General features: G+C 42.1%; 1 protein-coding gene across 7 annotated transcripts in view; it reads left to right on the plus strand.

The window, feature by feature from the left end:
• Positions 1-25,834, plus strand: part of SHANK2 (SH3 and multiple ankyrin repeat domains 2) — a 582,141-nt gene that overhangs the window by 366,788 nt on the left and 189,519 nt on the right. For all 7 annotated transcript variants that reach the window (XM_056527699.1, XM_056527698.1, XM_056527700.1 and 4 more), the window contains one exon: positions 14,291-14,366. In XM_056527699.1, coding sequence (XP_056383674.1) covers positions 14,291-14,366 — 76 coding nt within the window. The remainder of the gene's footprint in view (positions 1-14,290; positions 14,367-25,834) is intronic.

Raw genomic sequence — 25,834 nt, forward strand, 5'->3', positions numbered from 1 at the left:
TCATAAGTACTGAAAGGATTAAGATTTTTTTAATAGAAGTAATTTACAAATCTGTTTAACTTTCTGGAGCCAGTTGATATATAAAAAATGTTTTTTTCCTGGATAACCCCTTTAAACAAGATTATGGTGGAAGCCAACTTGCTGCTTTGTGCAACCTCTCAAAACATGCCATAAAAGTGAGTTATGAGAGTCTGTTACAGAGTGCTACTGATCCTAACAATAGGGCTTCTTATTCCTCGTTTCCTGTTGACTAATGGTTGCGTCATTCCACAATAAAATAAATGCGACATATAGAAATGTTTGTGCAACAGCCATGCAAATTCTTTCTATATCTCCTACATAGTAGATCTTCGTAACAATACCCATGGATAACCAATTTCTCAATTACATCCAAAGGCCGAGACAGAACATATTCACTGGTGGCAATCAAGGGGGTCCTGTATATGAAAATGTAAACTCGAAGCATAAAATTGAAACATAAAGAATGTTACAAAAGATTGAATTCTTTTGATATGTAAATCAAAAGTCAAAAGTATACCATACAACCTCTCCAGAAGACCACCCCTATTATCCAGAATCTGCGTTTTCAGGTGGTCTTGTCAAGGATGATGTTCCGATCATTTCTGTTAGGATGTATAAGGGCCCATTCACACAGCGGAAAAATTCCAAGCGGACAGTAGGCGCACGACTCATCAGTTGGCGCTAGGATTGCTCGGGATTGGGCAGTCTCCATAGATACCACTAAAAGAATGAACATGTTCACTTTTTCTGCAGAGTTCGGATTTTAAATTTCATTAGCAGAAATTCTGCTGTGTGTGCGGTGCAATGGAATCCCATTGAAAACAATAGTAGGCTGCTGCAACAGAATTTCCAAGCAGAATTTTTCGTCTAGATTACTCTGAGAAATTCTGCCATGAGAATAGGCTGATACGGGAAAGAGATCCTGTCTCAGCCTTTGGAAGGGATCAAGGATGGTTCTATACCCTTAAGGGCCTATTCACACAGCAGAATTTCCACGCTTGTGGAATTCCACCTCAAATTAAAGCCCATAGACTTCTATGGGATTCCGCACTCCCATTCACACTTATGATTTTCCGCTTGCATAGCCCTTAAATGCTTACTTATGTTTCAGTGCTTGTAAATCATGCAGATGGAATCTGATGGCCGCAGACAGCTTAAGTGGGTTATCCCAAGATTAAATAGTCACTGTTATTTCAACAAACATTGCATAAATCAATAGTACAGGCAAATGTACAAAACTGTAACATATCTTATCAGAGAAAAATTACTTTTTCTTTCTCCACTGATTAAAGGGGTACACGGGATTAAAGAGGTACTCCTGTGAAAACCTTTTTTCTTTTAAATCAACTGGTGGCAGAAAGTTCAACATATTTGTAAATTCTATTAAAAAATCTTAATCCTTCCTGTACTTATTAGCTGCTGAATACTACAGAGGAAATTATTTTCTTTTTGGAATGCTCTCTCATGACATCACGAGCACAGTTCTCTCTGCTGACATTATAATAATAATAATAACGCTTTATTTATTGTTGTCCTTAGTGGGATTTGAACCCAAGTCCCCAGCACTGCAAGGCAGTAGTGCTAACCACTGAGCCACCATGCTGCCCTTAGCATACATCTGCTATGCATCTGCTATGCATCTGCTATGCATGGTTGCTAAAATGGACAGAGATGTCAGCAGAGAGCACTGTGCTCGTGATGTCATCAGTGTTCCAAAAAGAAAGGAATTTCCTCTTTAGCATTCAGCAGCTAATAAGTACTGGAAGGATTAAGATTTTTTAATAGAAGTAATTTACAAATATGTTTAACTTTCTGCCACCAGTTGATTTAAAAGAAAAAAGATTTTCACCGGAGTACCCATTTAACGATGTGCTGCCCATATAAGTCTATGGAGAGAGGAGGGGGAAAACAAAGAATAGGGAGGAGTGGCTGAAGAGATCTAGAGGCAGACACAGAGACTGCAAAGAGCGTATGCGATCAGTATTGTATATCTCAGTGCTGAATTCACAGCTTACACTGCTCAGGGCTGCCCTAAAATGTCCTCCTTGCTGCTGCTTGTGCAGAAATAAGGTAAAAATAGCTTTTCTCTGGAAATAATGGGCCTTTTATGCTCTAGATTTTTTCATGTTCTAGACCATCAGATGGACATGTAAAATGTGTTTTGTAGTTCTGCACTTTATTGTGTTGCTGCTACTTTTAAAAAGTCTTATATAATACAATTATACAAAAAACTATTTAAAGGGAAACATACAGGCTTATAGTGCGGGTGACCTTCTTTTCAACTATGTTTCACTCACCTAAATCTGTAAAGCTCAATCAATATTAAAGAGACACAAAGTTACTCAACATTACGATCATATAAATCTTAAGGAGGCTTTGCAGGACCGACCAGCACTGTTTGACTGCGGGGAGGTGCACCAGTATTAACGGCAGAGAACAAGTCAGAATATTAAATAGAAATAGTAGGTAATGTAGCCCTCAACCCAGTTTGCAGTCTTGAAATATCTTTATTTGATGAAACAGGTTAATGCAAATCACTGTGTACATACAGTACATTACTTATTCTGTACTTATCCGGAGTTATATCCTGTATTATACTCCAGAGCTGTACTCACTATTCTGCTGGTGAGGTCACTGTGTACATACATTACATTACTTATCCTGTACTGATCCTGAGTTATATCCTGTATTATACCCCAGAGCTGTACTCACTATTCTGCTGGTGAGGTTACTGTGTACATTCATTACATTACTTATCCTGTACTGATCCTGAGTTATATCCTGTATTATACTCCAGAGCTGTACTCACTATTCTGCTGGTGAGGTCACTGTGTACATACATTACATTACTTATCCTGTTCTGATCCTAATTATATTCTGCATTATACCCCCGAGCTGTACTCACTATTCTGCTGGTGGGGTCACTGTGTACATACATTACTTATCCTGTACTGATCCTGAGTTATATCCTGTATTATACTCCAGAGCTGTACTCACTATTCTGCTGGTGAGGTTACTGTGTACATACATTACATTACTTATCCTGTACTGATCCTAATTATATTCTGTATTATACCCCCGAGCTGTACTCACTATTCTGCTGGTGAGGTCACTGTGTACATACATTACTTATCCTGTACTGATCCTGAGTTATATCCTGTATTATACTCCAGAGCTGTACTCACTATTCTGCTGGTGAGGTCACTGTGTACATACATTACATTACTTATCATGTTCTGATCCTAATTATATTCTGTATTATACCCCCGAGCTGTACTCACTATTCTGCTGGTGGGGTCACTGTGTACATACATTACTTATCCTGTACTGATCCTGAGTTATATCCTGTATTATACTCCAGAGCTGTACTCACTATTCTGCTGGTGAGGTTACTGTGTACATACATTACATTACTTATCCTGTACTGATCCTAATTATATTCTGTATTATACCCTCGAGCTGTACTCACTATTCTGCTGGTGAGGTCACTGTGTACATACATTACTTATACTGTATTGATCCTGAGTTATATCCTGTATTATACCCCAGAGCTGTACTCACTATTCTGCTGGTGAGGTTACTGTGTACATACATTACATTACTTATCCTGTACTGATCCTAATTATATCCTGTATTATACCCCAGAGCTGTACTCACTATTCTGCTGGTGAGGTTACTGTGTACATACATTACATTACTTATCCTGTACTGATCCTAATTATATCCTGTATTATACTCCAGAGCTGTACTCACTATTCTGCTGGTGAGGTTACTGTGTACATACATTACATTACTTATCCTGTACTGATCCTAATTATATCCTGTATTATACCCCAGAGCTGTACTCACTATTCTGCTGGTGAGGTCACTGTGTACATACATTACATTACTTATCCTGTACTGATCCTGAGTTATATCCTGTATTATACTCCAGAGCTGTACTCACTATTCTGCTGGTGAGGTCACTGTGTACATACATTACATTACTTATCCTGTTCTGATCCTAATTATATTCTGTATTATACCCCCGAGCTGTACTCACTATTCTGCTGGTGGAGTCACTGTGTACATACATTACTTATCCTGTACTGATCCTGAGTTATATCCTGTATTATACCCCAGAGCTGTACTCACTATTCTGCTGGTGAGGTCACTGTGTACATACATTACATTACTTATCCTGTACTGATCCTGAGTTATATCCTGTATTATACTCCAGAGCTGTACTCACTATTCTGCTGGTGAGGTCACTGTGTACATACATTACATTACTTATCCTGTACTGATCCTGAGTTATATCCTGTATTATACTCCAGAGCTGTACTCACTATTCTGCTGGTGAGGTCACTGTGTACATACATTACATTACTTATCCTGTACTGATCCTGAGTTATATCCTGTATTATACTCCAGAGCTGTACTCACTATTCTGCTGGTGAGGTCACTGTGTACATACATTACATTACTTATCCTGTTCAGATCCTGAGTAATTTTTTTCCCCTAAATATAAAAACCATTCTTAAAATGTATTCATTTCTTTTGATGCTTTCTGTCATTTTTCTCATGCTTTGGTCATGTGACAAATAAAGGACGGTGACAGATTTTAATGTTATCTGGCACCAGACCGAGCACAGACATTTACCGGCCTGGAGCTGTAATTAATTTCTGCCTGTTAATGAGCACAAAGGTTTACAGTATATTGCTGGCAATTTGGTGGAATGATACATATAGGAAATCAATAGGAGCGTTGTGCACTGGCTGCGGCACCAGATGCATCATTTCGGGATATTTGCTGTGTTTAATGTATTGTATCGATCGCTTGTTAATTTCATCGGGCAAAGGGCATAATAAATGTTAATTACTGGACCTTAGAAATAAATAATAACTAGTTCCTACTGTTTGTATATCATCCTGACCCTAAAGCCCTATACGGAGCTCACTAGATAGGAGATTTGCAAAACTACAACTCCCACCATGCTGGGATTTGTAATTTTGCAACAGCTGGAGATACCCTGTTTGGAAACTGTAACCTGTTGTACCTCTACAGCAGTGGTCTCCAACCTGCGGACCTCCAGATGTTGCAAAACTGCAACTCCCAGCATGCCCAGACAGCCGTTGGTTGCAACATTTCCAGTTTTGATCTTAAAGGGGGATATTCTGACACTTAAAGGGGTATCCCAGGAAAAAATATTATTAACTGGCTCCAGAAAGTTAAACAGATTTGTAAATTACTTCTGTTAAAAAAAATCTTAATCCTTCCAGTAGTTATCAGCTGCTGAAGTTGAGTTGTTCTTTTCTTTCTGACAACAGTGCTCTCTGCTGACATCTCTGTCTGTCTCAAGACCTGTCCGAAGCATTAGAGGTTTGCTATGGGGATTTTTGTGCATGTAGTTATGATTTTTTCCAGAAGTACAACAATATCCAACCTATATAAGTAGGGGATCATTTTAATCATATGGACCTACAGAATAAAGAGAAGGTGTCATTTTTACCGAAAAATGTACTGCGTAGAAACGGAAGCCCCCAAAATTACAAAATGGTGTTTTTTCTTCAATTTTGTCTCACAGTGATTTTTTTTTTCATTTCGCTGTAGATTTTTGGGTAAAATGACTGATGTCATTACAAAGTAGAATTGGTGGTGCAAAAAAAAAGCCATCATATGGATTTTTAGGTGCAAAATTGAAAGGGTTATGATTTTTAAAATGTAAGGAGGAAGAAAAAAAAAGTGCAAAAACTGAAAAACGCTTGGTTCTTAAGGGGTTAATAGAAGTAATTTACAAATCTGTTTACCTTTCTGGAGCCAGTTGATATAAAAAATAAAAAAGGGGGTTTTCCTGGATAACCCCTTTAATGTCTTATCCCTTATCCACAGGATTTAGAAGAAGTATCTGACCGGTTGGGGGTCCGACCACTGGGAGCTCTCCGCATGCAAGGAGCGATCATGCCCCCTCAATGTATATCTATGGGAGAGCTGGAGCCATGTACTCCTCCTGTATCTCCAGGGCACCGGGTATCTCCATTGCGGGGGGTCCCAGCGGTCGGACCCTCCACGATCAGACACTTATCCCCTATCCTGTGGATAGGGGACAAGACATTAAAGAAGAAAACTTTTTTTTTTTTTAATCAACTGGTGCCAGAAAGTTTAACAGATTTGTAAATTACTTCGATTAAAAAATCTTAATCCTTCCAGTACTTCTTAGCTGCTGTATACTACAGAGGAAATGTTTTTCTTTTTGGAACACAGAGCTCTCTGCTGACATCATGACCACAGTGCTCTCTGCTGACATCTCTGTCCATTTTAAGAACTGTCCAGAGTAGAAGAAAATCCCCATAGCAAACATATGCTGCTCTGGACAGTTCCTAAAGTGGACAGAGATGTCAGCAGAGAGCACTGTGTTCCAAAAAGAAAAACATTTCCTCTGTAGTATACAGACCCTAAAAAGTACTGGAAAGATTAATATTTTTTAATAGAAGTAATTTACAAATCTGTTTAACTTTCTGGCAGCAGTTGATTTTTTAAAAAAAGTTTGCCACCGGAGTACCCCTTTAACCCCTTAAGGACACAGGACGTAAATGTACGTCCTGGTGAGGTGGTACTTAACGCACCAGGACGTACATTTACGTCCTAAGCATAACCGCGGTCATCGGAGCGATGCCCGTGTCATGCGCGGCTGATCCCGGCTGCTGATCGCAGCCAGGGACCCGCGGGCAATGGCCGACGCCAGCGATCTCACGGGCGTCCGCCATTAACCCCTCAGGTGCCGGGATCAATACAGATCCCGGCATCTGCGGCAGTTCGCGATTTAAATGAACGATTGGATCGCCCGCAGCGCTGCTGCGGGGATCCGATCATTCAGAACGCCGGACGGAGGTACCCTCTCCTTCCTCCGTGCGGCTCCCGGCGTCTCCTGCTCTGGTCTGTGATCGAGCACACCAGAGCAGAAGATCACCGATAATACTGATCTGTTCTATGTCCTATACATAGAACAGATCAGTATTAGCAATCATGGTATTGCTATGAATAGTCCCCTATGGGGACTATTCAAGTGTAAAAAAAAATGTAAAAAAATTTAAAGTAAAAGTAAAAAAAAAAGTGAAAAATCCCCTCCCCCAATAAAAAAGTAAAACATCCGTTTTTTCCTATTTTACCCCCAAAAAGCGTAAAAAACATTTTTTATAGACATATTTGGTATCGCCGCGTGCGTAAATGTCCGAACTATTAAAATAAAATGTTAATGATCCCGTACGGTGAACGGCGTGAACGAAAAAAAATTTAAAAAAGTCCAAAATTCCTACTTTTTTAATACATTTTATAAAAAAAAAAAATTATAAAAAATGTATTAAGTTTTTTATATGCAAATGTGGTATCAAAAAAAAGTACAGATCATGGCGCAAAAAATGAGCCCCCATACCGCCACTTATACGGAAAAATAAAAAAGTTAGAGGTCATTAAAATAAAGGGATTATAAACGTACTAATTTGGTTAAAAAGTTTGTGATTTTTTTTAAGCGCAACAATAATATAAAAGTATGTAATAATGGGTATCATTTTAATCGTATTGACCCTCAGAATAAAGAACACGTCATTTTTACCAGAAATTGTACGGCGTGAAAACAAAACCTTCCAAAATTAGCAAAATTGCGTTTTTCGTTTTAATTTCCCCACAAAAATAGTGTTTTTTGGTTGCGCCATACATTTTATGATATAATGAGTGATGTCATTACAAAGGACAACTGGTCGCGCAAAAAACAAGCCCTCATACTAGTCTGTGGATGAAAATATAAAAGAGTTATGATTTTTAGAAGGCGAGGAGGAAAAAATGAAAACGTAAAAATTAAATTGTCTGAGTCCTTAAGGCCAAAATGGGCTGAGTCCTTAAGGGGTTAAAGGGGTTCTCCGGTGGAAAAAAAAAAAAAAAAGAGGAAAAGTAATCCAAAATATTCCCTTCAAAGTGAAACCGATGATATCTAAAGCTCGCCCTGTGGGGAAAAATACAAACAAAAAACAAGCCTGTGCAATTATTTAACTTTTTCACACAAAAGTAATGAAACTAAGTAAAAAATAAAAAAAACTACAAAAAAAACATAAATTTTGTATTGTCATATTCGTACTGACTTGCAGAATAAAGTTAGCATGTCGTGTAGTTCTGTGCAGTAAACACCATTAAATAAAGTTTTAAAAAAGGCCAAACAATCGTAGTTTTGAAGCGTTATTGCCATTTACAAAAACTTTTGACCTGTTGTTCAGAAATGTAAAAATTTAGATTGCAGTGGGCCTCAGTCCTTAGACCCGTTGCGATCACAAGTTAAAATCCTGTGCACACTCCACTACCTTGCCGCCCACTAAATCAGACTCATTCACTACATCAGTGTTTCCCATCCAGGGGTCCTCCAGCAGTTGCAAAACAACAACTCCCAGCATGCCCGGACAGCAAGGCTGTCCGGGCATGCTGTGAGTTGTAGTTTTGCAACAGCTGGAGGCCCCATGGTTGGGGAACACTGCTCTCTATTATATTTCTACGGTGAATGAGTCGGATTTGAAAAACAGCTGGGGATTGAGGCGCACGCTGTTGCGCACTTCGCTCAGCTGTAATTCGCGATCACAGCAGCACTAAGAACGAATGCAATTTTAAAAATTTTTTGTATTTTAAGAACTTTTTGTTTACTTACTAATTTTTTTTCCCAGTTACTTTATTAGTCCCCTTAGGGGCAGATGCAAGTGGTTGTATAGTACACTGAAATGGGCACTGTCAGATACAATACCTTTTGATGTGTTATAAAGCATGCAAAAACAATACATTTTGCAATTGCTTTCATCAGAAAATTTTCAGTATTTCATACTGAAAAAGCCAGTCAAAAAAGTGTCCACTAGGGGTCCCCCTGCCTCCTGGGACACATACCAGTCCTGCAGTGTCCAGTAGTCATCGACATGTCATGGACACCGTGAGTGATTGACAGGGCTGCAGGCAGGTCCAGATCTGCTGTGCTTGTTCCCAGCCCTCTGTGAGTCAGAGTATGGTGAAGGAGGGGGAGGAGTCATCACAGTGAGGAGTAGAGAGGGCCACGCCCCATGCCTCTGCATGGACAGAAACCTCAATGAGCAAATGATGGCAAGTAAATAAAGGTAATTCTGAGAGAAATATAGGTCGTAGACACATAAAATGAGATGTACATGATCAGGATGAGGTACTTAGCAGCATATAACAGTTATTTTTTTCTTTTTTTTGGGGGGGGGGGGGAATCTGACAGGTACACTTGAAGTTCTAATGAATGTATACTAATACTTACTTTCTTTTTGCCATTTCCATATTAGGCTAGGTTCACATTGCCGTTCGCATTCGACCCGTTTTTCTTTTTTTTTTTTTTCCTTTTGAGCCGATCGGACCCTGAAACGGGTTGGATGCAAATGCATTCACTTGCATGGGGTGATCCAGTAATTTTATAAGAATTTAGCGAAGAAAAAAAAAAGTCTGACGGCAATGTGAACGAGGCCTCACAGGCTGTCTATGGCTTATGGCGGGCTTTCAGAAAGCTCGCAACTGCCATGACAGCTGATTAGCACCCCACGACTGTTATGGGGTGGGGGGAAAGTGACTGGTGCATGGCTTCTAACAACTTTAAAGGGGTATTCCAGGCAAAAACTTTTTTTTATATATCAACTGGCTCCGGAAAGTTAAACAGATTTGTAAATTACTTCTATTAAAAAATCTTAATACTTCCAATAGTTATTAGCTCCTATGGGGATATTCTCCCATCATGCACAGCTCCCGGGACGTGACATCATCATTGAGCAGTTAGACAGAAAACTTCAGAAGCTAATAACTATTGGAAGGATTAAGATTTTTTAATAGAAGTAATTTACAAATCTGTTTAACTTTCCGGAGCCAGTTGATATATAAAAAAAAAAAAAAGTTTTTGCCTGGAATACCCCTTTAATGCTATGGCATCTAGGGGGTCTAGTGACTGGGTTTGGAGCTAGATCCGATGGCGGACACTAGCACCCGCTGTATGGGAAAAAGACTCTTCAACCTTTGCAAAAATTGCAAAAGTGTGGCCTGCAGGGCCTAAAACATATGTCCGATTTGGGTATCCATGTGCTCCGAGCAGTCACTCAAAATGGACTAATTAAAATAATCCGACACTGTATGCAGAAGTATACGGTACTTCACATTCAGAGTCTGAGCATAGCCTTTTATAGAAAAAAATTATTATGGTTCTCAGAAGACAGGATTAAAAAAAGACCTGCTCCCTGTATTATTATGGGGTTAAAACAAATGCTGTAACACTATGAAGGAGATTTTTTAAGCTCCGCAGTAGATTTTTTTTTTTTGCGTAAAATTTGATTTCTGCTTATTCTAAAGCACATTTCTGAAATCTGCTCACGTAGTATTTTACATTTTTTTTGTACTTTGCAGTGGTCATGTATTTATCAAATGCGATAGTCGCTATTTATGAAGAAAAAAAGTCACATCTCCATTTAAAAGTCTTATATGTATTCCAGGTCCAACCTGGCTTATAGAAAGTGCATACGTCTGCAGAAAAGGACATTAACACCCACTTTAACAACTGTTCTTGTTCTGCATCATGAAACAAAAGCTACTTCATTAATGTTAATTATAGAAAAAATTTATTCTATAACTAATAACTATTTTAAGGTTGAAAATACACACTGCACACCTTGTTCATTTTAGGACACGTACATGCTGGCATACCCACTACATTTTAAAATGAATGTTGTGTTAAAATAGAATAAGGCACAAAATAATTGTGTAAGAATTTATATAGAATATGTAAATAATTCTAATAATGTGGCAATAAAATGTTTCCTTAAAAAAGAAGCATCGATAGTAATAAAGCTTCATGCACATTTTTGGGTGGGTAACGCTGTTTTTTTTTGTTTTGTTTTTTTTCTCTTTGTGGCTTCACTATTGTTTATGTGCCTGTTGGTGCTGCGCTGTTTTACTTACTGACGTAAACTCCGTCCTCAGCTACACAAGACTCCGCCCACCAACGTCACAAAATGTGGGCTCAAAATTAAACAAAAAGCCTCCAGGGTACGGATATTCATGGTGCAGAATTGTATGTTTTTAATATTTTTTAATTTCTGAGGAGGGTGGATGGGTTGTTGCGGTATGGTTGGAGTGCAGCTATTTAGTGCCAGGCCGGCCAGTCAGGGTGTCACCTGATGCGGTATGCCCCCCTCCCCGTCACTCTCTGGCAGCGCTACTGGTAATAAAGGGTAAATGAAGAACTTGGGCTATTAACATATGGGAAAACTTTTCTGTTTTTAAAAAATGCTTTTGTAAGCGGGTTTCCCGGGTTTTGCTTACGTGCGATTTATTTATCAAGGTCGTGCGACTATTTGATAAATAGGTGCCATGTAAGCAAAAGTAAGTAAAAAAACCATTGTCATATAAAAGCCAAACGTTTGAAAAGAATGATAAATCTCCTTCTATATGAATTCTGCTCTGTTACTCTCTGCTTGTCTTTGCTATGCTTATTACCATTGTGGTGGCAGGGCAGCGAACCGAGAAACTGATGCTAATGTATCAGGGTGGACGGGACATTGGTCGCAACTATATGAGCAATAGAGATATGAGATAGATAGATATGAGATAGATAGATAGATATGAGATAGATAGATATGAGATAGATAGATATGAGATAGATAGATAGATAGATATGAGATAGATAGATATGAGATAGATAGATATGAGATAGATAGATAGATAGATATGAGATAGATAGATATGAGATAGATAGATAGATAGATATGAGATAGATAGATATGAGATAGATAGATATGAGATAGATATAAGATAGATAGATAGATAGATAGATATGAGAGAGAGAGAGAGATATGAGATAGATAGATATGAGATAGATAGATAGATATGAGAGAGATAGATATGAGAGAGAGATAGATATGAGATAGATGATAGATATGAGAGAGAGATAGATATGAGATAGATGATATATATGAGATAGATGATATATATGAGATAGATGATATATATGAGATAGATAGATATGAGAGAAATAGATATGAGATAGATAGATATGAGAGAGATATGAGATAGATGATAGATATGAGATAGATGATAGATATGAGATAGATAGATATGAGATAGATATGAGATAGATATGAGATAGATAGATATGAGATAGATAGATATGAGATAGATATGAAATAGATAGATATGAGATAGATAGATAAATATGAGATAAATAGATAGATAGACATGAGATAGATAGATATGAGAGAGAGAGATATGAGAGAGATAGATAGATAGATAGATATGAGATAGATAGATAAATATGAGATAGATAGATAGATAGATATGAGAGATGATAAATATGAGATAGATAGATATGAGATAGATAGATATGAGATAGATAGATATGAGATAGATAGATAGATAGATAGATATGAGATAGATGATAGATATAGGATAGATAGATAGATAGATATGAGATAGATGATAGATATGGGATAGATAGATATGAGATAGATAGACAGTCAGATAATGTGATAGCTTAGATAGAGGATATGAAATCAATGTATTGGTTAAGTTAGATATCTAGTATTATTTAAAAACCGTACAGACTAAAAGTTTGGACACACCTTCTCATTCAGAGTTTTCTTTATTTTCATGACTATGAATATTGTAGATTCGCACTGAAGGCATCAAAACTATGAATTAACACATGTGGAATTATGGACATAACAAAAAAAGTGTGAAACTACTGAAAATCTGTCATATTCTAGGTGGAAAGTGTCCCCAAGTGCAGTCACAAAAACCATCAAGAGCTACAAAGAAACTGTCTGACATGTGGAAAGGAAAACCAAGAGTCACCTCTGCTGCGGAGGATAAGTTCATTCGAGTCCCCAGCAATCTCAGAAATCGCAGGTGATCAGCAGCTCAGATTAGAGAGCAGGTCAATGCCGCACAGAGTTCTAGAGCAGACACATCTCTAGAACAACAGAGGAGACTGTGTGAGGCCTTCATGGTAGAATATCTGCTAGGAAACCACTGCTAAGGACAGGCAACATGCAGAAGAGACTTGTTTGGGCTAAAGAACACAAGGAATGGACATTAGACCAGTGGAAATCTGTGCTTTGGTCTGATGAGTCCAAATTTGGAGATCTTTGGTTCCAACCACCGTGTGCGACGCAGAAAAGGTGAACGGATGGACTCTACATGCCTGGTTCACATTGTGAAGCATGGAGAAGGAGGGGTGATGGTGTGGGGGAGGGGGTGTGCTGGTGTGGAGGCCAGGTCATCTGGCGCCGCACCCCATCACTCTCCTTCTTGGTCAAATAGCCCTTACACAGCCTGGAGGTGTTTGGGGTCATTGTCCTGTTGAAATATAAATGATGGTCCAACTAAACGCAAACCGGATGGAATAGCAGCCGCTGCAAGATGCTGTGGTAGCCATGCTGGGTCAGTATATCTTCAATTGTGAATAAATCCCCAACAGTGTCACCAGCAAAGCCCCCCCCCCACACCGTGATGGTGTGGGGGGGGGCTTTGCTGGTGACACTGTTGGGGATTTATTCACAATTGAAGGCATACTGACCCAGCATGGCTACCACAGCATCTTGCAGCGGCTGCTATTCCATCCGGTTTGCGTTTAGTTGGACCATCACTTATTTTTCAACAGGACAATGACCCCAAACACCTCCAGGCTGTGTAAGGGCTATTTGACCAAGAAGGAGAGTGATGGGGTCCTGCGCCAGATGACCTGGCCTCCACAGTCACCGGACCTGAACCCAATCGAGATGGTTTGGGGTGAGCTGGACCGCAGAGTGAAGGCAAAAGGGCCAACAAGTGCTAAGCATCATGGGAACTCCTTCAAGACAGTTGGAAGACCATTTCAGGTGACTACCTCTTGAAGCTCATCAAGAGAATCCAAGAGTGTGCAAAGCAGGAATCAAAGCAAAAGGAAGAACCTAGAATATGACAGATTTTCAGTTGTTTCACACTTTTTTGTTATGTCTATAATTCCACATGTGTTAGTTCATAGTTTTGATGCCTTCAGTGTGAATCTACAATATTCATAGTCATGAAAATAAAGAAAACTCTTCGAATGAGAAGGTGTGTCCAAACTTTTGGTCTGTACTATATATATATATATATATATATATATATATATATATATATATATATATATATAATTATTTTTTTTTTCTATATGTGCAGTATAAACCTTCACAAGATAATGATGTTTAATGGGTTTCAGATGTTTTCTTTTTTCTTTCATTTAAGAAACGCGGACTGACAGGACGAAGAAGTTGTTTCGACACTACACTGTTGGGTCTTATGACAGTTTTGATGCTTCCAGGTAAGACATTTTACTATTGTATAATTTGGAGCAATTAACTTTTTCCTGTATAATGTCATCCACATCAGAACAGATTCCAAGTAAATGACAGGATTTTTACAAAGCTTTTTATTTATATTTGTATTCCGCAACCCGCCCAATAATTTGGTAAGGTGGGACCCTGTGATACTTCTGCCTTCCCTATATTTTTTTATAGTAGGAAGTAGAGGCACCATAGTGAGGTCATGGGGACCCCAATCTCTGGATAGGTGGGGATTCAGGGATGAAACCTTGGATTCTCCACCTGAACATCCTATAAATCAAAGGTCTCCATACTGTGGATTTTGAGATGTTGGAAAACTACAACTCCCAGCATACCCGGACAGCCGTTGGCTGTCCGGGCATGCTGGAAGTTGTAGTTTTGCAACATCTGGAGGTCCGCATTTTGGAGACCACTGCTATAGATATACCAGTTTTGTCAGATTCCCTCGGTAAGAATAATTTTTACTGACCCCCAACCTTCTCCCCCGCCGTACATTTTCGCAGAATATTATTTTCGAAATAAAGGTACAAGCAGTAATACAGAGAAGGATAAGATGTCTGATCATGGGGGGTCCCGCTGCTGGGGACGTCTGCAATCTCAGGGCCGGCAGCGATGGCGTCCGGAACACGGAAGCTTGGAGCTTCCGTATTTGTGGCGTCACACCGCGCCTCTCCATTCATGTCTATGGGAGGGAGAGGCTGTGTAATAGACATGAATGGAGGGGGCGTGGCGGCTGTAGTCTCCAGTCATCCGGGACGGGGAGGAGTTTGCTCCGTGCGCTGGATGACCGGGATGCCGCAGCAGAGATCGGGGATAAGATCTTTTCCAGCAAAGAACACCTAAAGGGTGCGTTCACAGGCTTTTAGTTTTTGCGGGTTTCCCGCTGCGTATTTGAAAGTGGGCGGGCTCTTCTCGGCTGTCCGAAGCAGATTTTCCGCAGCGGAATTTACGCTGCGGAAAATCCGCCGCAGTCCCTACTGACTTCAACAGGGCTTGCGGCGGAGTTTCTGCAACGTAAATTCCTCCATGGAAAATCTGCTGCGGACAGCCAAGAAGAGCCCGCCCCCTTTCAAATACGCAGCGGAAAGCCTGCAAAAACAAAAAGCGTGTGAACGCACCCTTAAGTAGGGTGTGGTCGCAGATTTGTCAGTTTGCATTGCTCATGGATTTTACATTTCATGCTGGTTTTTATCAGTATTGCGTAGTAAGTACTACTTTTCATATCTTTATGTGTCACTTTACTTTACGTTATCTCTGGTCCCAGCCTCTAAAAATCTTTTTATCAATTTGCTGTGCCGCATCCTTTTTTTTTCTTTTTTTTCCTTAAAGGGGTGCCAGAAAGTTAAACAGATTTGTAAATTACTTCTATTTAAAAATCCTAATCCTTCCAGTTCTTATCAGCTGTTGTATGCACCACAGAAAGTTCTTTTCTTTTTGAATTTCCTTTCTAGTCTGACCACAGTGCTCTCTGCTGTCCATGTCAGGAACTGTCCAGAGCAGGAGAGGTTTGCTATGGGGATTTGCTCCTACTCTGGACAGTACCTGACATGGACAGAGGTGTCAGCAGAGAGCACTTTGGTCAGACAGAAAGGAAGGGAAAAAAAAAAAAACTTCATGTGGAGCATACAGCAGCTGATAAGTACTGGAAGGATTAATATTTTTAAATAGAAGTCATTTACAAATCTGTTTAACTTTCTGGCACCAGTTGATTTAGGGTGCGTTCCCACAGGGCGTATACGCAGCGTATTTGACGCTGCGCAAAATGTATGGCAGCAGCGGGAAATACGCTGCGTATCCCTTGCTCACTATACACACAGGGCTTTCCTATGGCAGCCCTATGTGTGTAGTGAGTTTTGGAGGCGGGGCCGTGTGCCGGCGTGTCTGTGACGCGCGGCTCCGCCTCCAAAACTCACTACACGCATAGGGCTGCCGCCGGAAAGCCCTGTGTGTATAGTGAGCAAGGGATACGCAGCGTATTTCCCGCTGCTGCCATACATTTTGCGCAGCGTCAAATACGCTGCGTATACGCCCTGTGGGAACGCACCCTTAAAAAAAATAAAAATTTCCAGCAGAGTACCCCTTTATATTCACCAGGGGGTAAATCAGTGTTCTGGTTGCTCACTGTATCACTTTTAGCTAGTTACTGAATATTACACATATATATTTTTTGAGATTTGATTTTTTATTTTTGTTCAACAAACTTTAAATAGGTACTCCTCTGGAAAACTTTCTTTTTATTAAATCAACTGGTGCCAGAAAGTTATACAGATTTGTAAATTACTTCTATTTAAAAAAATCTAAATTCTTCCAGTATTTATCAGCTGCTGTATGCTCCACAGGAAGTTGTGTAGTTCTTTCCAGTCTGACCACAGTGCTATCTGCTGACACCTCTGTCTGTATCAAGAACTGTCCAGAGCAGGAGAAGTTTGCTATGGGGATTTGCTCCTACTCTGGACAGTTCCTGACATGGACAGAGGTGTCAGCAGAGAGCATTGTGGTCAGACAGAAAGGAAATTCAAAGAACATCCTCTGTAGTATACAGCAGCTGATAAGTACTGGAAGAATTAAGATTTTTAACTAGAAGTAATTTAAAAATCTGGCACCAATTGATTAAAAAATGTTTTTTTCCAGTGGAGGACCCCTTTAACTGTCTTTATAATTGAAGTGATAGCAGTTTGGTTTTATCTGTTGGCTTATGATCTGTAGCTCCTGCTTTGTTGGTGGTGTTTTTTGGAATATTACTAAAGGGTTAAGCCGAGAAACAATTTTATTTAATTATTGATAGTAAGGCATAAAAAACCTATACTTACCTTTCTTGCATTCCACTGCTGATACTGTTCCGTACCAATCAGTGGTTGAGACGAGGTACCTTTGTAGCCACTGATTTGCCGAACAGGCAGTTCTTCCTCATGATCCCAGATGTGCTGTACAGTGGGACCAGGCTCCATCAAAACAGCAGCAGTAGGGGGGTGAGAAAGGTAAGTATAAGTTTTTTTTGTCTTTCTACTTGCCAGAGAACAATGATTAAAAAAAATTATAATTGCTCTTTAGAGTACCCTTTTAAAGAGGACCTGTGGCCTACCACAAAACAATGTATATTTTACAATCATTATATAGCTTAAGGAGCCTTATCACACACCTTTTTACAGTTTCATGAGAGACCCTGTCGTTCCTGAAATATGTGAGTTTATAATTTGTCTGACAGATGGGCGTGAATTTAATTTTAATAATAGGAGTGATGGGTGGGATTATATAGCCAGGGGGTGTGTATTGGGCAGACACAACCCTCAATGTACAACTTCCTGCCCCCTGACTGTATAATCCCACCCATCACCTGTCACTCCCATTACTAAAATTAAGTTCACGCCCATCTGACTGTTTCCCTGAATTGTCAGACAAACTATAAACCCTCATATCTCAGGAACCGAGCGGCATATAGAGAAACTGTAAAAAAGTTGTGTGATCGGGGCACCCTACGCTATTTAATGATAATGCAATCTCATTTATTTGGGTTAGGCCACAGCTCCTCTTTAGTGATAAGTGGGTATTGATAGGTATAGCAAGGAACATACTGCTATTTGTCTTTCTCGGCTAGTTTGTTTGGGGCAGTTTCTATGCAGGTGCCTCAAAGTTATAGGGTTGTTTAGTGTAAGCGTTTCTGATTCGTCAGCCTCTCTTTAATTATTCTTGACTTTTGCAGTGTGGTGTGGATTAAACTGTGTGCACCTTGTTCTAGTCTTGCATTGATCTCAGTCAGTCCAGTTGATTATTGTTTCTTTCTTCTTGTTTTTATATCTTGTATTCATTGTTTCTCCCAGTTTTATCTTATTGCATTTGCTCCTTAGTACAGTATTGCTTAGACTTGGTTTTTGTCCTTTGGGTCCTAAAACTCCTACTTTTGTTTGTGTTAGGGTCAGTTTTGCAGATCAAGGTTATTTTTTTATTTTGGACATTTTCCGGGTCAGTCGTGATCTTGTTAAATTTTGTAATCCTGCCAGCTCACTGCCCCCATCATGATAAACCACCCCCTGCCTTTATTTTTATAATTTTTTTGTTTTCTACCTTGATATTGCTCTGTATTTTCTTCTCAGTCTCAGTGAGATTCACAGACTGGGAAGGGGCGTTCCCCAGCAAGCGTGACATCATCAGAAGCCATACAGGGGAGAACTTCCTCCCTCACTCTGCTACACACAGCCCATACCAGTTCGGTTTGAGATGAGCTATGATTGGCTAAGGCTGCACACACACACACACACACACACACACACACACACCCTCGGCACTCCAGACTTCATTTCCTGATTTTGGACTTCTGCCAGGCCAGCAGGAGTCCAAAGTCTGTGCAAGAGACAGGGGGAGATGTGCTCTAGATAGGGAGACACCTAGTGGCAGCTTTTCTAAACACAAATAAAACATAGAAAACTTTATTTTTTAAACAAAGTACATTAGAAAGATTTTTTATTTACCATAAGGAGGGCAATAGCAAAAATTTGTTCTAATGAAAGTGCCCATTTAAGTTCAGTATTCAGGGATAGATCTAGGGAAAGCTATTCAGGGTAAGTTTTTATAGTTTCTCCGTTTCTGCCATCTTTATTACTCACATTCTGACATCATCCATTCCATCATCAGTCATTGGATGGTGACTTCCTGTTCTTTTTACCGGCTTGCATTAATAGGTGCTTACATAGAGTTCTTCTTGTGACTGTCTGGCTGTTACTCAATTCGGCCCTACCGTAAGTCCTGGGGGTATCTGAGTAGTGGGAGCCACTGTTAGAACCAAGGAAAGGTTACTGCTATAGGCAAAGTCTACCTTTAGTACAGAGCAGTGTCCCTCCATCTGCGGCTCTCTAGCGGTTGCAAAACTACAACTCCCATCATGCTATGACAGCCAACGGCTGTCATAGCATGATGGGAGTTGTAGTTTTGCAACAGCCAGGTTGGAGACATAGGAGGAAAGCAAAAATCCAGATGGTCAAACATGATTTTTTAGAATTATCAATGGGTAGAGGTTCACTTTAAATATACAGTAAGGGTTCCCCTTTATAGCCAGTTGTTATTTTACATATTAAACTTGCAGGACCATTGGCCCACGTCTGTGCCACGCTACTGTTTTCCCTTCCTATCTTTTCCTAGTTAAAAATCTCTTTTATTTTTGGAGCTGTTTTTCACCCATTGAATTAAGTTTTTTTTTTTTAATGCCCATCCCCCCCGCCTCCTCCGTGGTTGTCACCAGTCTGAATGCTGCTCTGATTTCTCCCTGTTCTGCTCTGCATAATTACTCATAATTAGTAGTGTGGGCTGACTGACTATTGATCTTCCCAGGATTTAGCATCTGCTCTGCAGACACTGCACTTCAATGGAACACGATGTAATCTCTGCAGCCCGTACCTGTCCTCCGATCGCGGTTACCCCGCTGACCCAAACATCAATCCGCCCAGCTCTGCTCTGCCAAAGCTGTCTCTAGATCTGCTTCTGGATTTTTTTTTTTTCCCATATCAACTGGTGCCAGAAAGTTATACAGATTTGTAAATTACTTCTAATAAAAAAATCTTATTCCTTCCAGTACTTATCAGCTGCTGTATGCTCCAGAGGAAGTTGTGTAGTTCTTTCCAGCCTGACCACAGTGCTCTCTGCTGACACCTCTGTTCGTGTCAGGAACTGTCTGGAGCAGGAGAGGTTTGCTATGGGGATTTGCTCCTTCTCTGGACAGTTCCTGACACAGACAGAGGTGGCAGCAGAGAGCACTGTGGTCAGACTGGAAAGAACTAAACAACTTCCTCTGGAGCATACAGCAGCTAAGTACTGGAAGGATTAAGATTTTTAATATAAGTAATTTACAAATCTGTATAAATTTGTGGTACTAGTTCATATGAAAAAGTAGTACTCCGGAGTACTCCTGTAAAGGGGTACTCCGGTGTTTTAACGCTCATTACCAGTACGCAGGATAGGGGATAAGTGTCTAATTTCGGGGTCTGACCACTGGGAGCCTTCTCCTGGAGGGTGTCTCTAGTCTCCTCATGCATGGAGCAGGGCCAACACACTCCCAAAGAGAATGCATGGAGGGGGCATGTCGACCCCATTCTGTGCATAAGGTGAGCTGGGATCTCCTGAACAGTGCCAAAGCTCTCAGGATGCACGGAGTGGGGTCGACATGCCCCCTCCATGCATTCTCTTTGGGAGTTTGTGCATCCTGCTTTGTGCATGAGGAGACCCAAGGTGCCCTTCAAGAGAAGGGTCCCAGAGGTCGGACGCCCCAAAATTAAACACTTATCCCCTATCCTGTGTATAGGGGACACGTGTCTAAACGCTGGAGTACCCCTTTAAAGGTAGGGTCACAGACAGACACTCAAGATCTCTCCACTACAGCTCTGTGTGCGCAGTAAGGTTTGGAAATAGGCCCCCCCCCAAACCTCACTGCGCACACAGGACTGCAGAGGAGAAGCGAAGCCCTGTGTGTCTGCCTGTAGCAATATACGTTGCAGATTTCCCACTGCCCGGCAAGTTTCCAGCAGCGTGAAATGCAACGTATACGCTACATGTGACCCTACCCTAAAGGGATGTTTCAGTATACGAGGCTTGACTCCATTCGAAAGAATATGAAACAAAGTAAAAAAGCCTTATTATATAGTAATTCAAACTATTAAGCAGTTTATCACATTCTTACCACTTACTGGCCAAAAATGTTGGTGTTTTTAGCCCATTGCCAGGGGTTATGATCTGTAGTGCAGCTTTAGCTTGCTGGTCACATGTGCTCAGTTACAGAATGGGGCGGTATAGGAGGATGAGGTATAGAAGGATGAGCTGAAATTCCGCAGATGGAGACTAGGAACTAATGTGTAAAGTGCACAATAGTATGGAAACTTGCTTTTTAACTATCAGGGGAATTACAGGTACTACTGTTTAAGTGTTCCTGTTAACAAAAACTTTTAATATAATGTAGATAATACTATTATGTGTAAGTCAGTATATTTTTGGGTGAAAAAATTCTGTCCCTGCAGCTATTGCCTGTGTGTCTCTATGAGGAGTCCAAATACAGGAAGTGAGGGCGGGACAATGAATGAGCTGGGTGTGTCACAGAGCCCTGCTTGTCCTCGGTGTACAGAGCCCCGCTTGTCCACAGTGTACAGAGCCCCACTTGTCCACAGTGCACAGAGCCGTGCTTGTCCACAGTGTACAGAGCCCTGCTTGTCCTCAGTGTACAGAGCCCTGCTTGTCCTCAGTGTACAGAGCCCTGCTTGTCCTCAGTGTACAGAGACCTGCTTGTCCTCAGTGTACAGAGCCCCGCTTGTCCACAGTGTACAGAGCCCCGCTTGTCCACAGTGTACAGAGCCCCGCTTGTCCACAGTGTACAGAGCCCCGCTTGTCCACAGTGTACAGAGCCCCGCTTGTCCTCAGTGTACAGAGCCCCTCTTGTCCTCAGTGTACAGAGCCCCGCTTGTCCTCAGTGTACAGAGCCCCGCTTGTCCTCAGTGTACAGAGCCCCGCTTGTCCTCAGTGTACAGAGCCCCGCTTGTCCTCAGTGTACAGAGCCCCGCTTGTCCTCAGTGTACAGAGCCCCGCTTGTCCTCAGTGTACAGAGCCCCGCTTGTCCTCAGTGTACAGAGCCCCGCTTGTCCTCAGTGTACAGAGCCCCGCTTGTGCTCAGTGTACAGAGCCCCGCTTGTCCTCAGTGTACAGAGACCCGCCTGTCCTCAGTGTACAGAGACCCGCTTGTCCACAGTGTACAGAGACCCGCTTGTCCTCAGTGTACAGAGACCTGCTTGTCCTCAGTGTACAGAGCCCTGCTTGTCCTCAGTGTACAGAGCCCTGCTTGTCCTCAGTGTACAGAGCCCTGCTTGTCCTCAGTGTACAGAGCCCCGCTTGTCCTCAGTGTACAGAGCCCCGCTTGTCCTCAGTGTACAGAGCCCCGTTTGTCCTCAGTGTACAGAGCCCCGCTTGTCCTCAGTGTACAGAGCCCTGCTTGTCCACTCACACTTCCTGTATTTGGACTCCTCACAGAGACACACAGACAATAACTGTAGGGACAAAAATATACACATTTTTTTTAAACCAAGGTATCAATGTATATTACAAATAAACATATAATAGTATTATCTACGTTATTTAAAAAGTTTTTGTTAACAACAGGTACACTTTAAGCATACACAGTATCATACTTTTTCCATACCCCATCCTATACTACCTACGCTTACAGCCTGTACTCACTAATATGCAGCCTATATTTACAGCCTGTACTCACTGCTGTGCTGCCTTCACTTACAGCCTGTACTAACTGCTGTGCAGCCTACACTTACAGCCTGTACTCACTGCTGTGCTGCCTACACTTACAGCCTGTACTCACTGCTGTGCTGCCTACACTTACAGCCTGTACTCACTGCTGTGCTGCCTACACTTACAGCCTGTACTCACTGCTGTGCAGCCTACACTCTTCTCTAGTGGCCGACACCTGACTACTCGAACTCTACCTCTCCTGTAAGTGTACGTCATTGAGGCAGGCAGCATCAGCATTGCAACTCCCTTCTGGTCATCATTTACCAGAGCGGTGTTTCAATTACAGTAGGAGCATGATGGCCATCACCACATTCCTATCACTGCGAGACCTCAGCATGTACAGGCTCCCTAAAAGTGACAGTGTGGGATGAAAGCAACCACAGTACTAGCCCTACCAGCATACTGTACAGGAGGAAAAATCAATGATATCATATGTGGGCGGGGACTCTATAAAGGGTGGTCACACAGTTCCCCCATAAACTTATATTGCCTGGGGGCCCCATGAGGTTTCAGTCCACTCCTGGATCACACAGTTGTCTCTATGATCCTAGAGATGAGTACTGGGAAGGGATAGAGAGGACTGTGCAGCTATAACTATATGGTCACACAACTCTCTATGATCCTAGATATGAGTGCAGAGAGGGGATAAAGAGGGCTGTGCAACTGTAACTGTATCACCACACATATCTCTTTATGATCGCGGATGGAGATTAGTGCAGGGAGGGGATAGAGAGGGCTGTGCAGCTGTAACTATATGGTCACACAACTCTCTATGATCCTAGATATGAGTGCAGGGAGGGGATATAAAGGGCTTTGCAGCTGTAAATTCTGTGTATGGCCACACAGTTCTCTCTATGATCCTAGATATGAGTGCAGGGAGGGGATAGAGAGTGCTGTGCAGCTGTAACTGTATGGTCACACAATTCTCTATGACCCTTTATATGAGTGCAGGGAGGGGATATAAAGGGCTTTGCAGCTGTAAATACTGTGTATGGCCACACAACTCTCTCTATGATCACGGATGGAGATTAGTGCAGGGAGGGGATAGAGAGGGCTGTGCAGCTGTAACTGTATGGCCACACAGTTCTCTCTATGATCCTAGATATGAGTGCAGGGAGGGGATAGAGAGGGCTGTGCAGATGTAACTGTATGGTCACACAACTCTCTCTATGATCATATAAATGAGTCCAGGGAGATGATAGAGAGGACTGTGCAGCTGTAACTGAGTCACCACACAGTTCTCTCTATGATCATGGAGACGAGTGCAGGAAGGGGATGGAGAAGACTGTGCAACTGTAACTGAATGTCCCAACAGCACTCCCTGCAATTGGGCAATTTTATGTACGGGCAGAACCCAGGGAGTCTTCTCACGAGCAGAGTTTGCCTATGCAGTAGGGATCGACCGATATCGATTTTTTTAGGGCCGATACCGATAATCTGTGGCCTTTCAGGCCAATAGCCGATAACTTATACCGATATTCCGGTATAAGTTATCGGCTATTTCTCCACCCCCCCCCCCCCGGCCCCGAAGAAGCCGCTGCAGATCATTGATTTAAAGCGGGCGCTTTAAATCAATGAACTGCAGTGGCTTTTGCTGGGCCAGAGACTGCCGCCGCCCGCTTCTCTCCCCCTGCCTTTCCGGGGGTCCTCCCAACCACTGCTGCTGTCCCACCGCACCACAACCCCCCAAACCCCCGTCCCCCCCTGCACCGCACGCCGCCCCCACCGCACCAACAGGCTACCCCCACCGCACACCTTCCGCACCGCACGCCTCCCCCACCGCCGCTGCCCCATTGCCTCCCCTATCCCCGGTTTTATAATTACCTGTTCCCGGGGTCCGGGGCCCGCGCTACTTCTGGGTCCCATCCTGAGCTGTCGCTGTGCGCACTGACTGTGACGTCGTGTTGAGGACGTCACACGTCATTGCGCTGCGCAGCGCACAGCGTAACGCAGGACGCAGCAGGAGCCAGAAGTAGCGCGGGCCCCAGACCCCGGGAACAGGTAATTATAAAACCGGGGATGGGGGAGGCAATGGGGCAGCGGCGGTGGGGGGGCGGTGCAGTGGGGTGGGGGCGTTGCGGGGGACGGGACATTATCGGCATGGTAATTGCCGATACCAATAACGTCCAAAATCGTGAATATCGGCCAAACCAATAATCGGTCGATCCCTACTATGCAGGGGGCAGTTCTAAGCTATGTGCCATTTCCTCCATCAGAGGAATAGAGATACAGTATGGACAAATAGCACTGTACGGCTGTGTACATAAGCATCTGTATTCATACCATACTGTCTCATTGCATACATATCACACACATTATGGTGACATCACACTCCACATTATGGTGACATCACACACCACATTATGGTAACATCACACAACACATTATGGTGACATCACACTCCACATTATGGTGACATCACACACCACATTATGGTGACATCACACACCACATTATGGTGACATCACACGCCACATTATGGTGACATCACACGCCACATTATGGTGACATCACACTCCACATTATGGTGACCTCACACACCACATTATGGTGACATCACACTCCACATTATGGTGACATCACACACCACATTATGGTGACATCACACGCCACATTATGGTGACATCACACGCCACATTATGGTGACATCACACGCCACATTATGGTGACATCACACGCCACATTATGGTGACATCACACGCCACATTATGGTGACATCACACGTCACATTATGGTGACATCACACGCCACATTATGGTGACCTCACACGCCACATTATGGTGACATCACACGCCACATTATGGTGACATCACACGCCACATTATGGTGACATCACACGTCACATTATGGTGACATCACACGCCACATTATGGTGACCTCACACGCCACATTATGGTGACATCACACGCCACATTATGGTGACATCACACGCCACATTATGGGGACATCACACGCCACATTATGGTGACATCACACGCCACATTATGGTGACCTCACACATTCCATTATTCTACTTCTGCATGTGGTAAATGTTCATCCCGCTGAATTCAATTCTCTCACACTGTCATACATCACCCTGTAGACCAGTGGTGTCCAAACAGTGGACCTCCAAATGTTGCAAAACTACAACTCCCAGCATACAGTTCCCGTATCAGGTTTTTGGATGAAAAATGGA

This window comes from Hyla sarda, chromosome 6, assembly GCF_029499605.1.
Source record: "Hyla sarda isolate aHylSar1 chromosome 6, aHylSar1.hap1, whole genome shotgun sequence".
Classification (NCBI taxonomy): Eukaryota; Metazoa; Chordata; class Amphibia; order Anura; family Hylidae; genus Hyla; species Hyla sarda.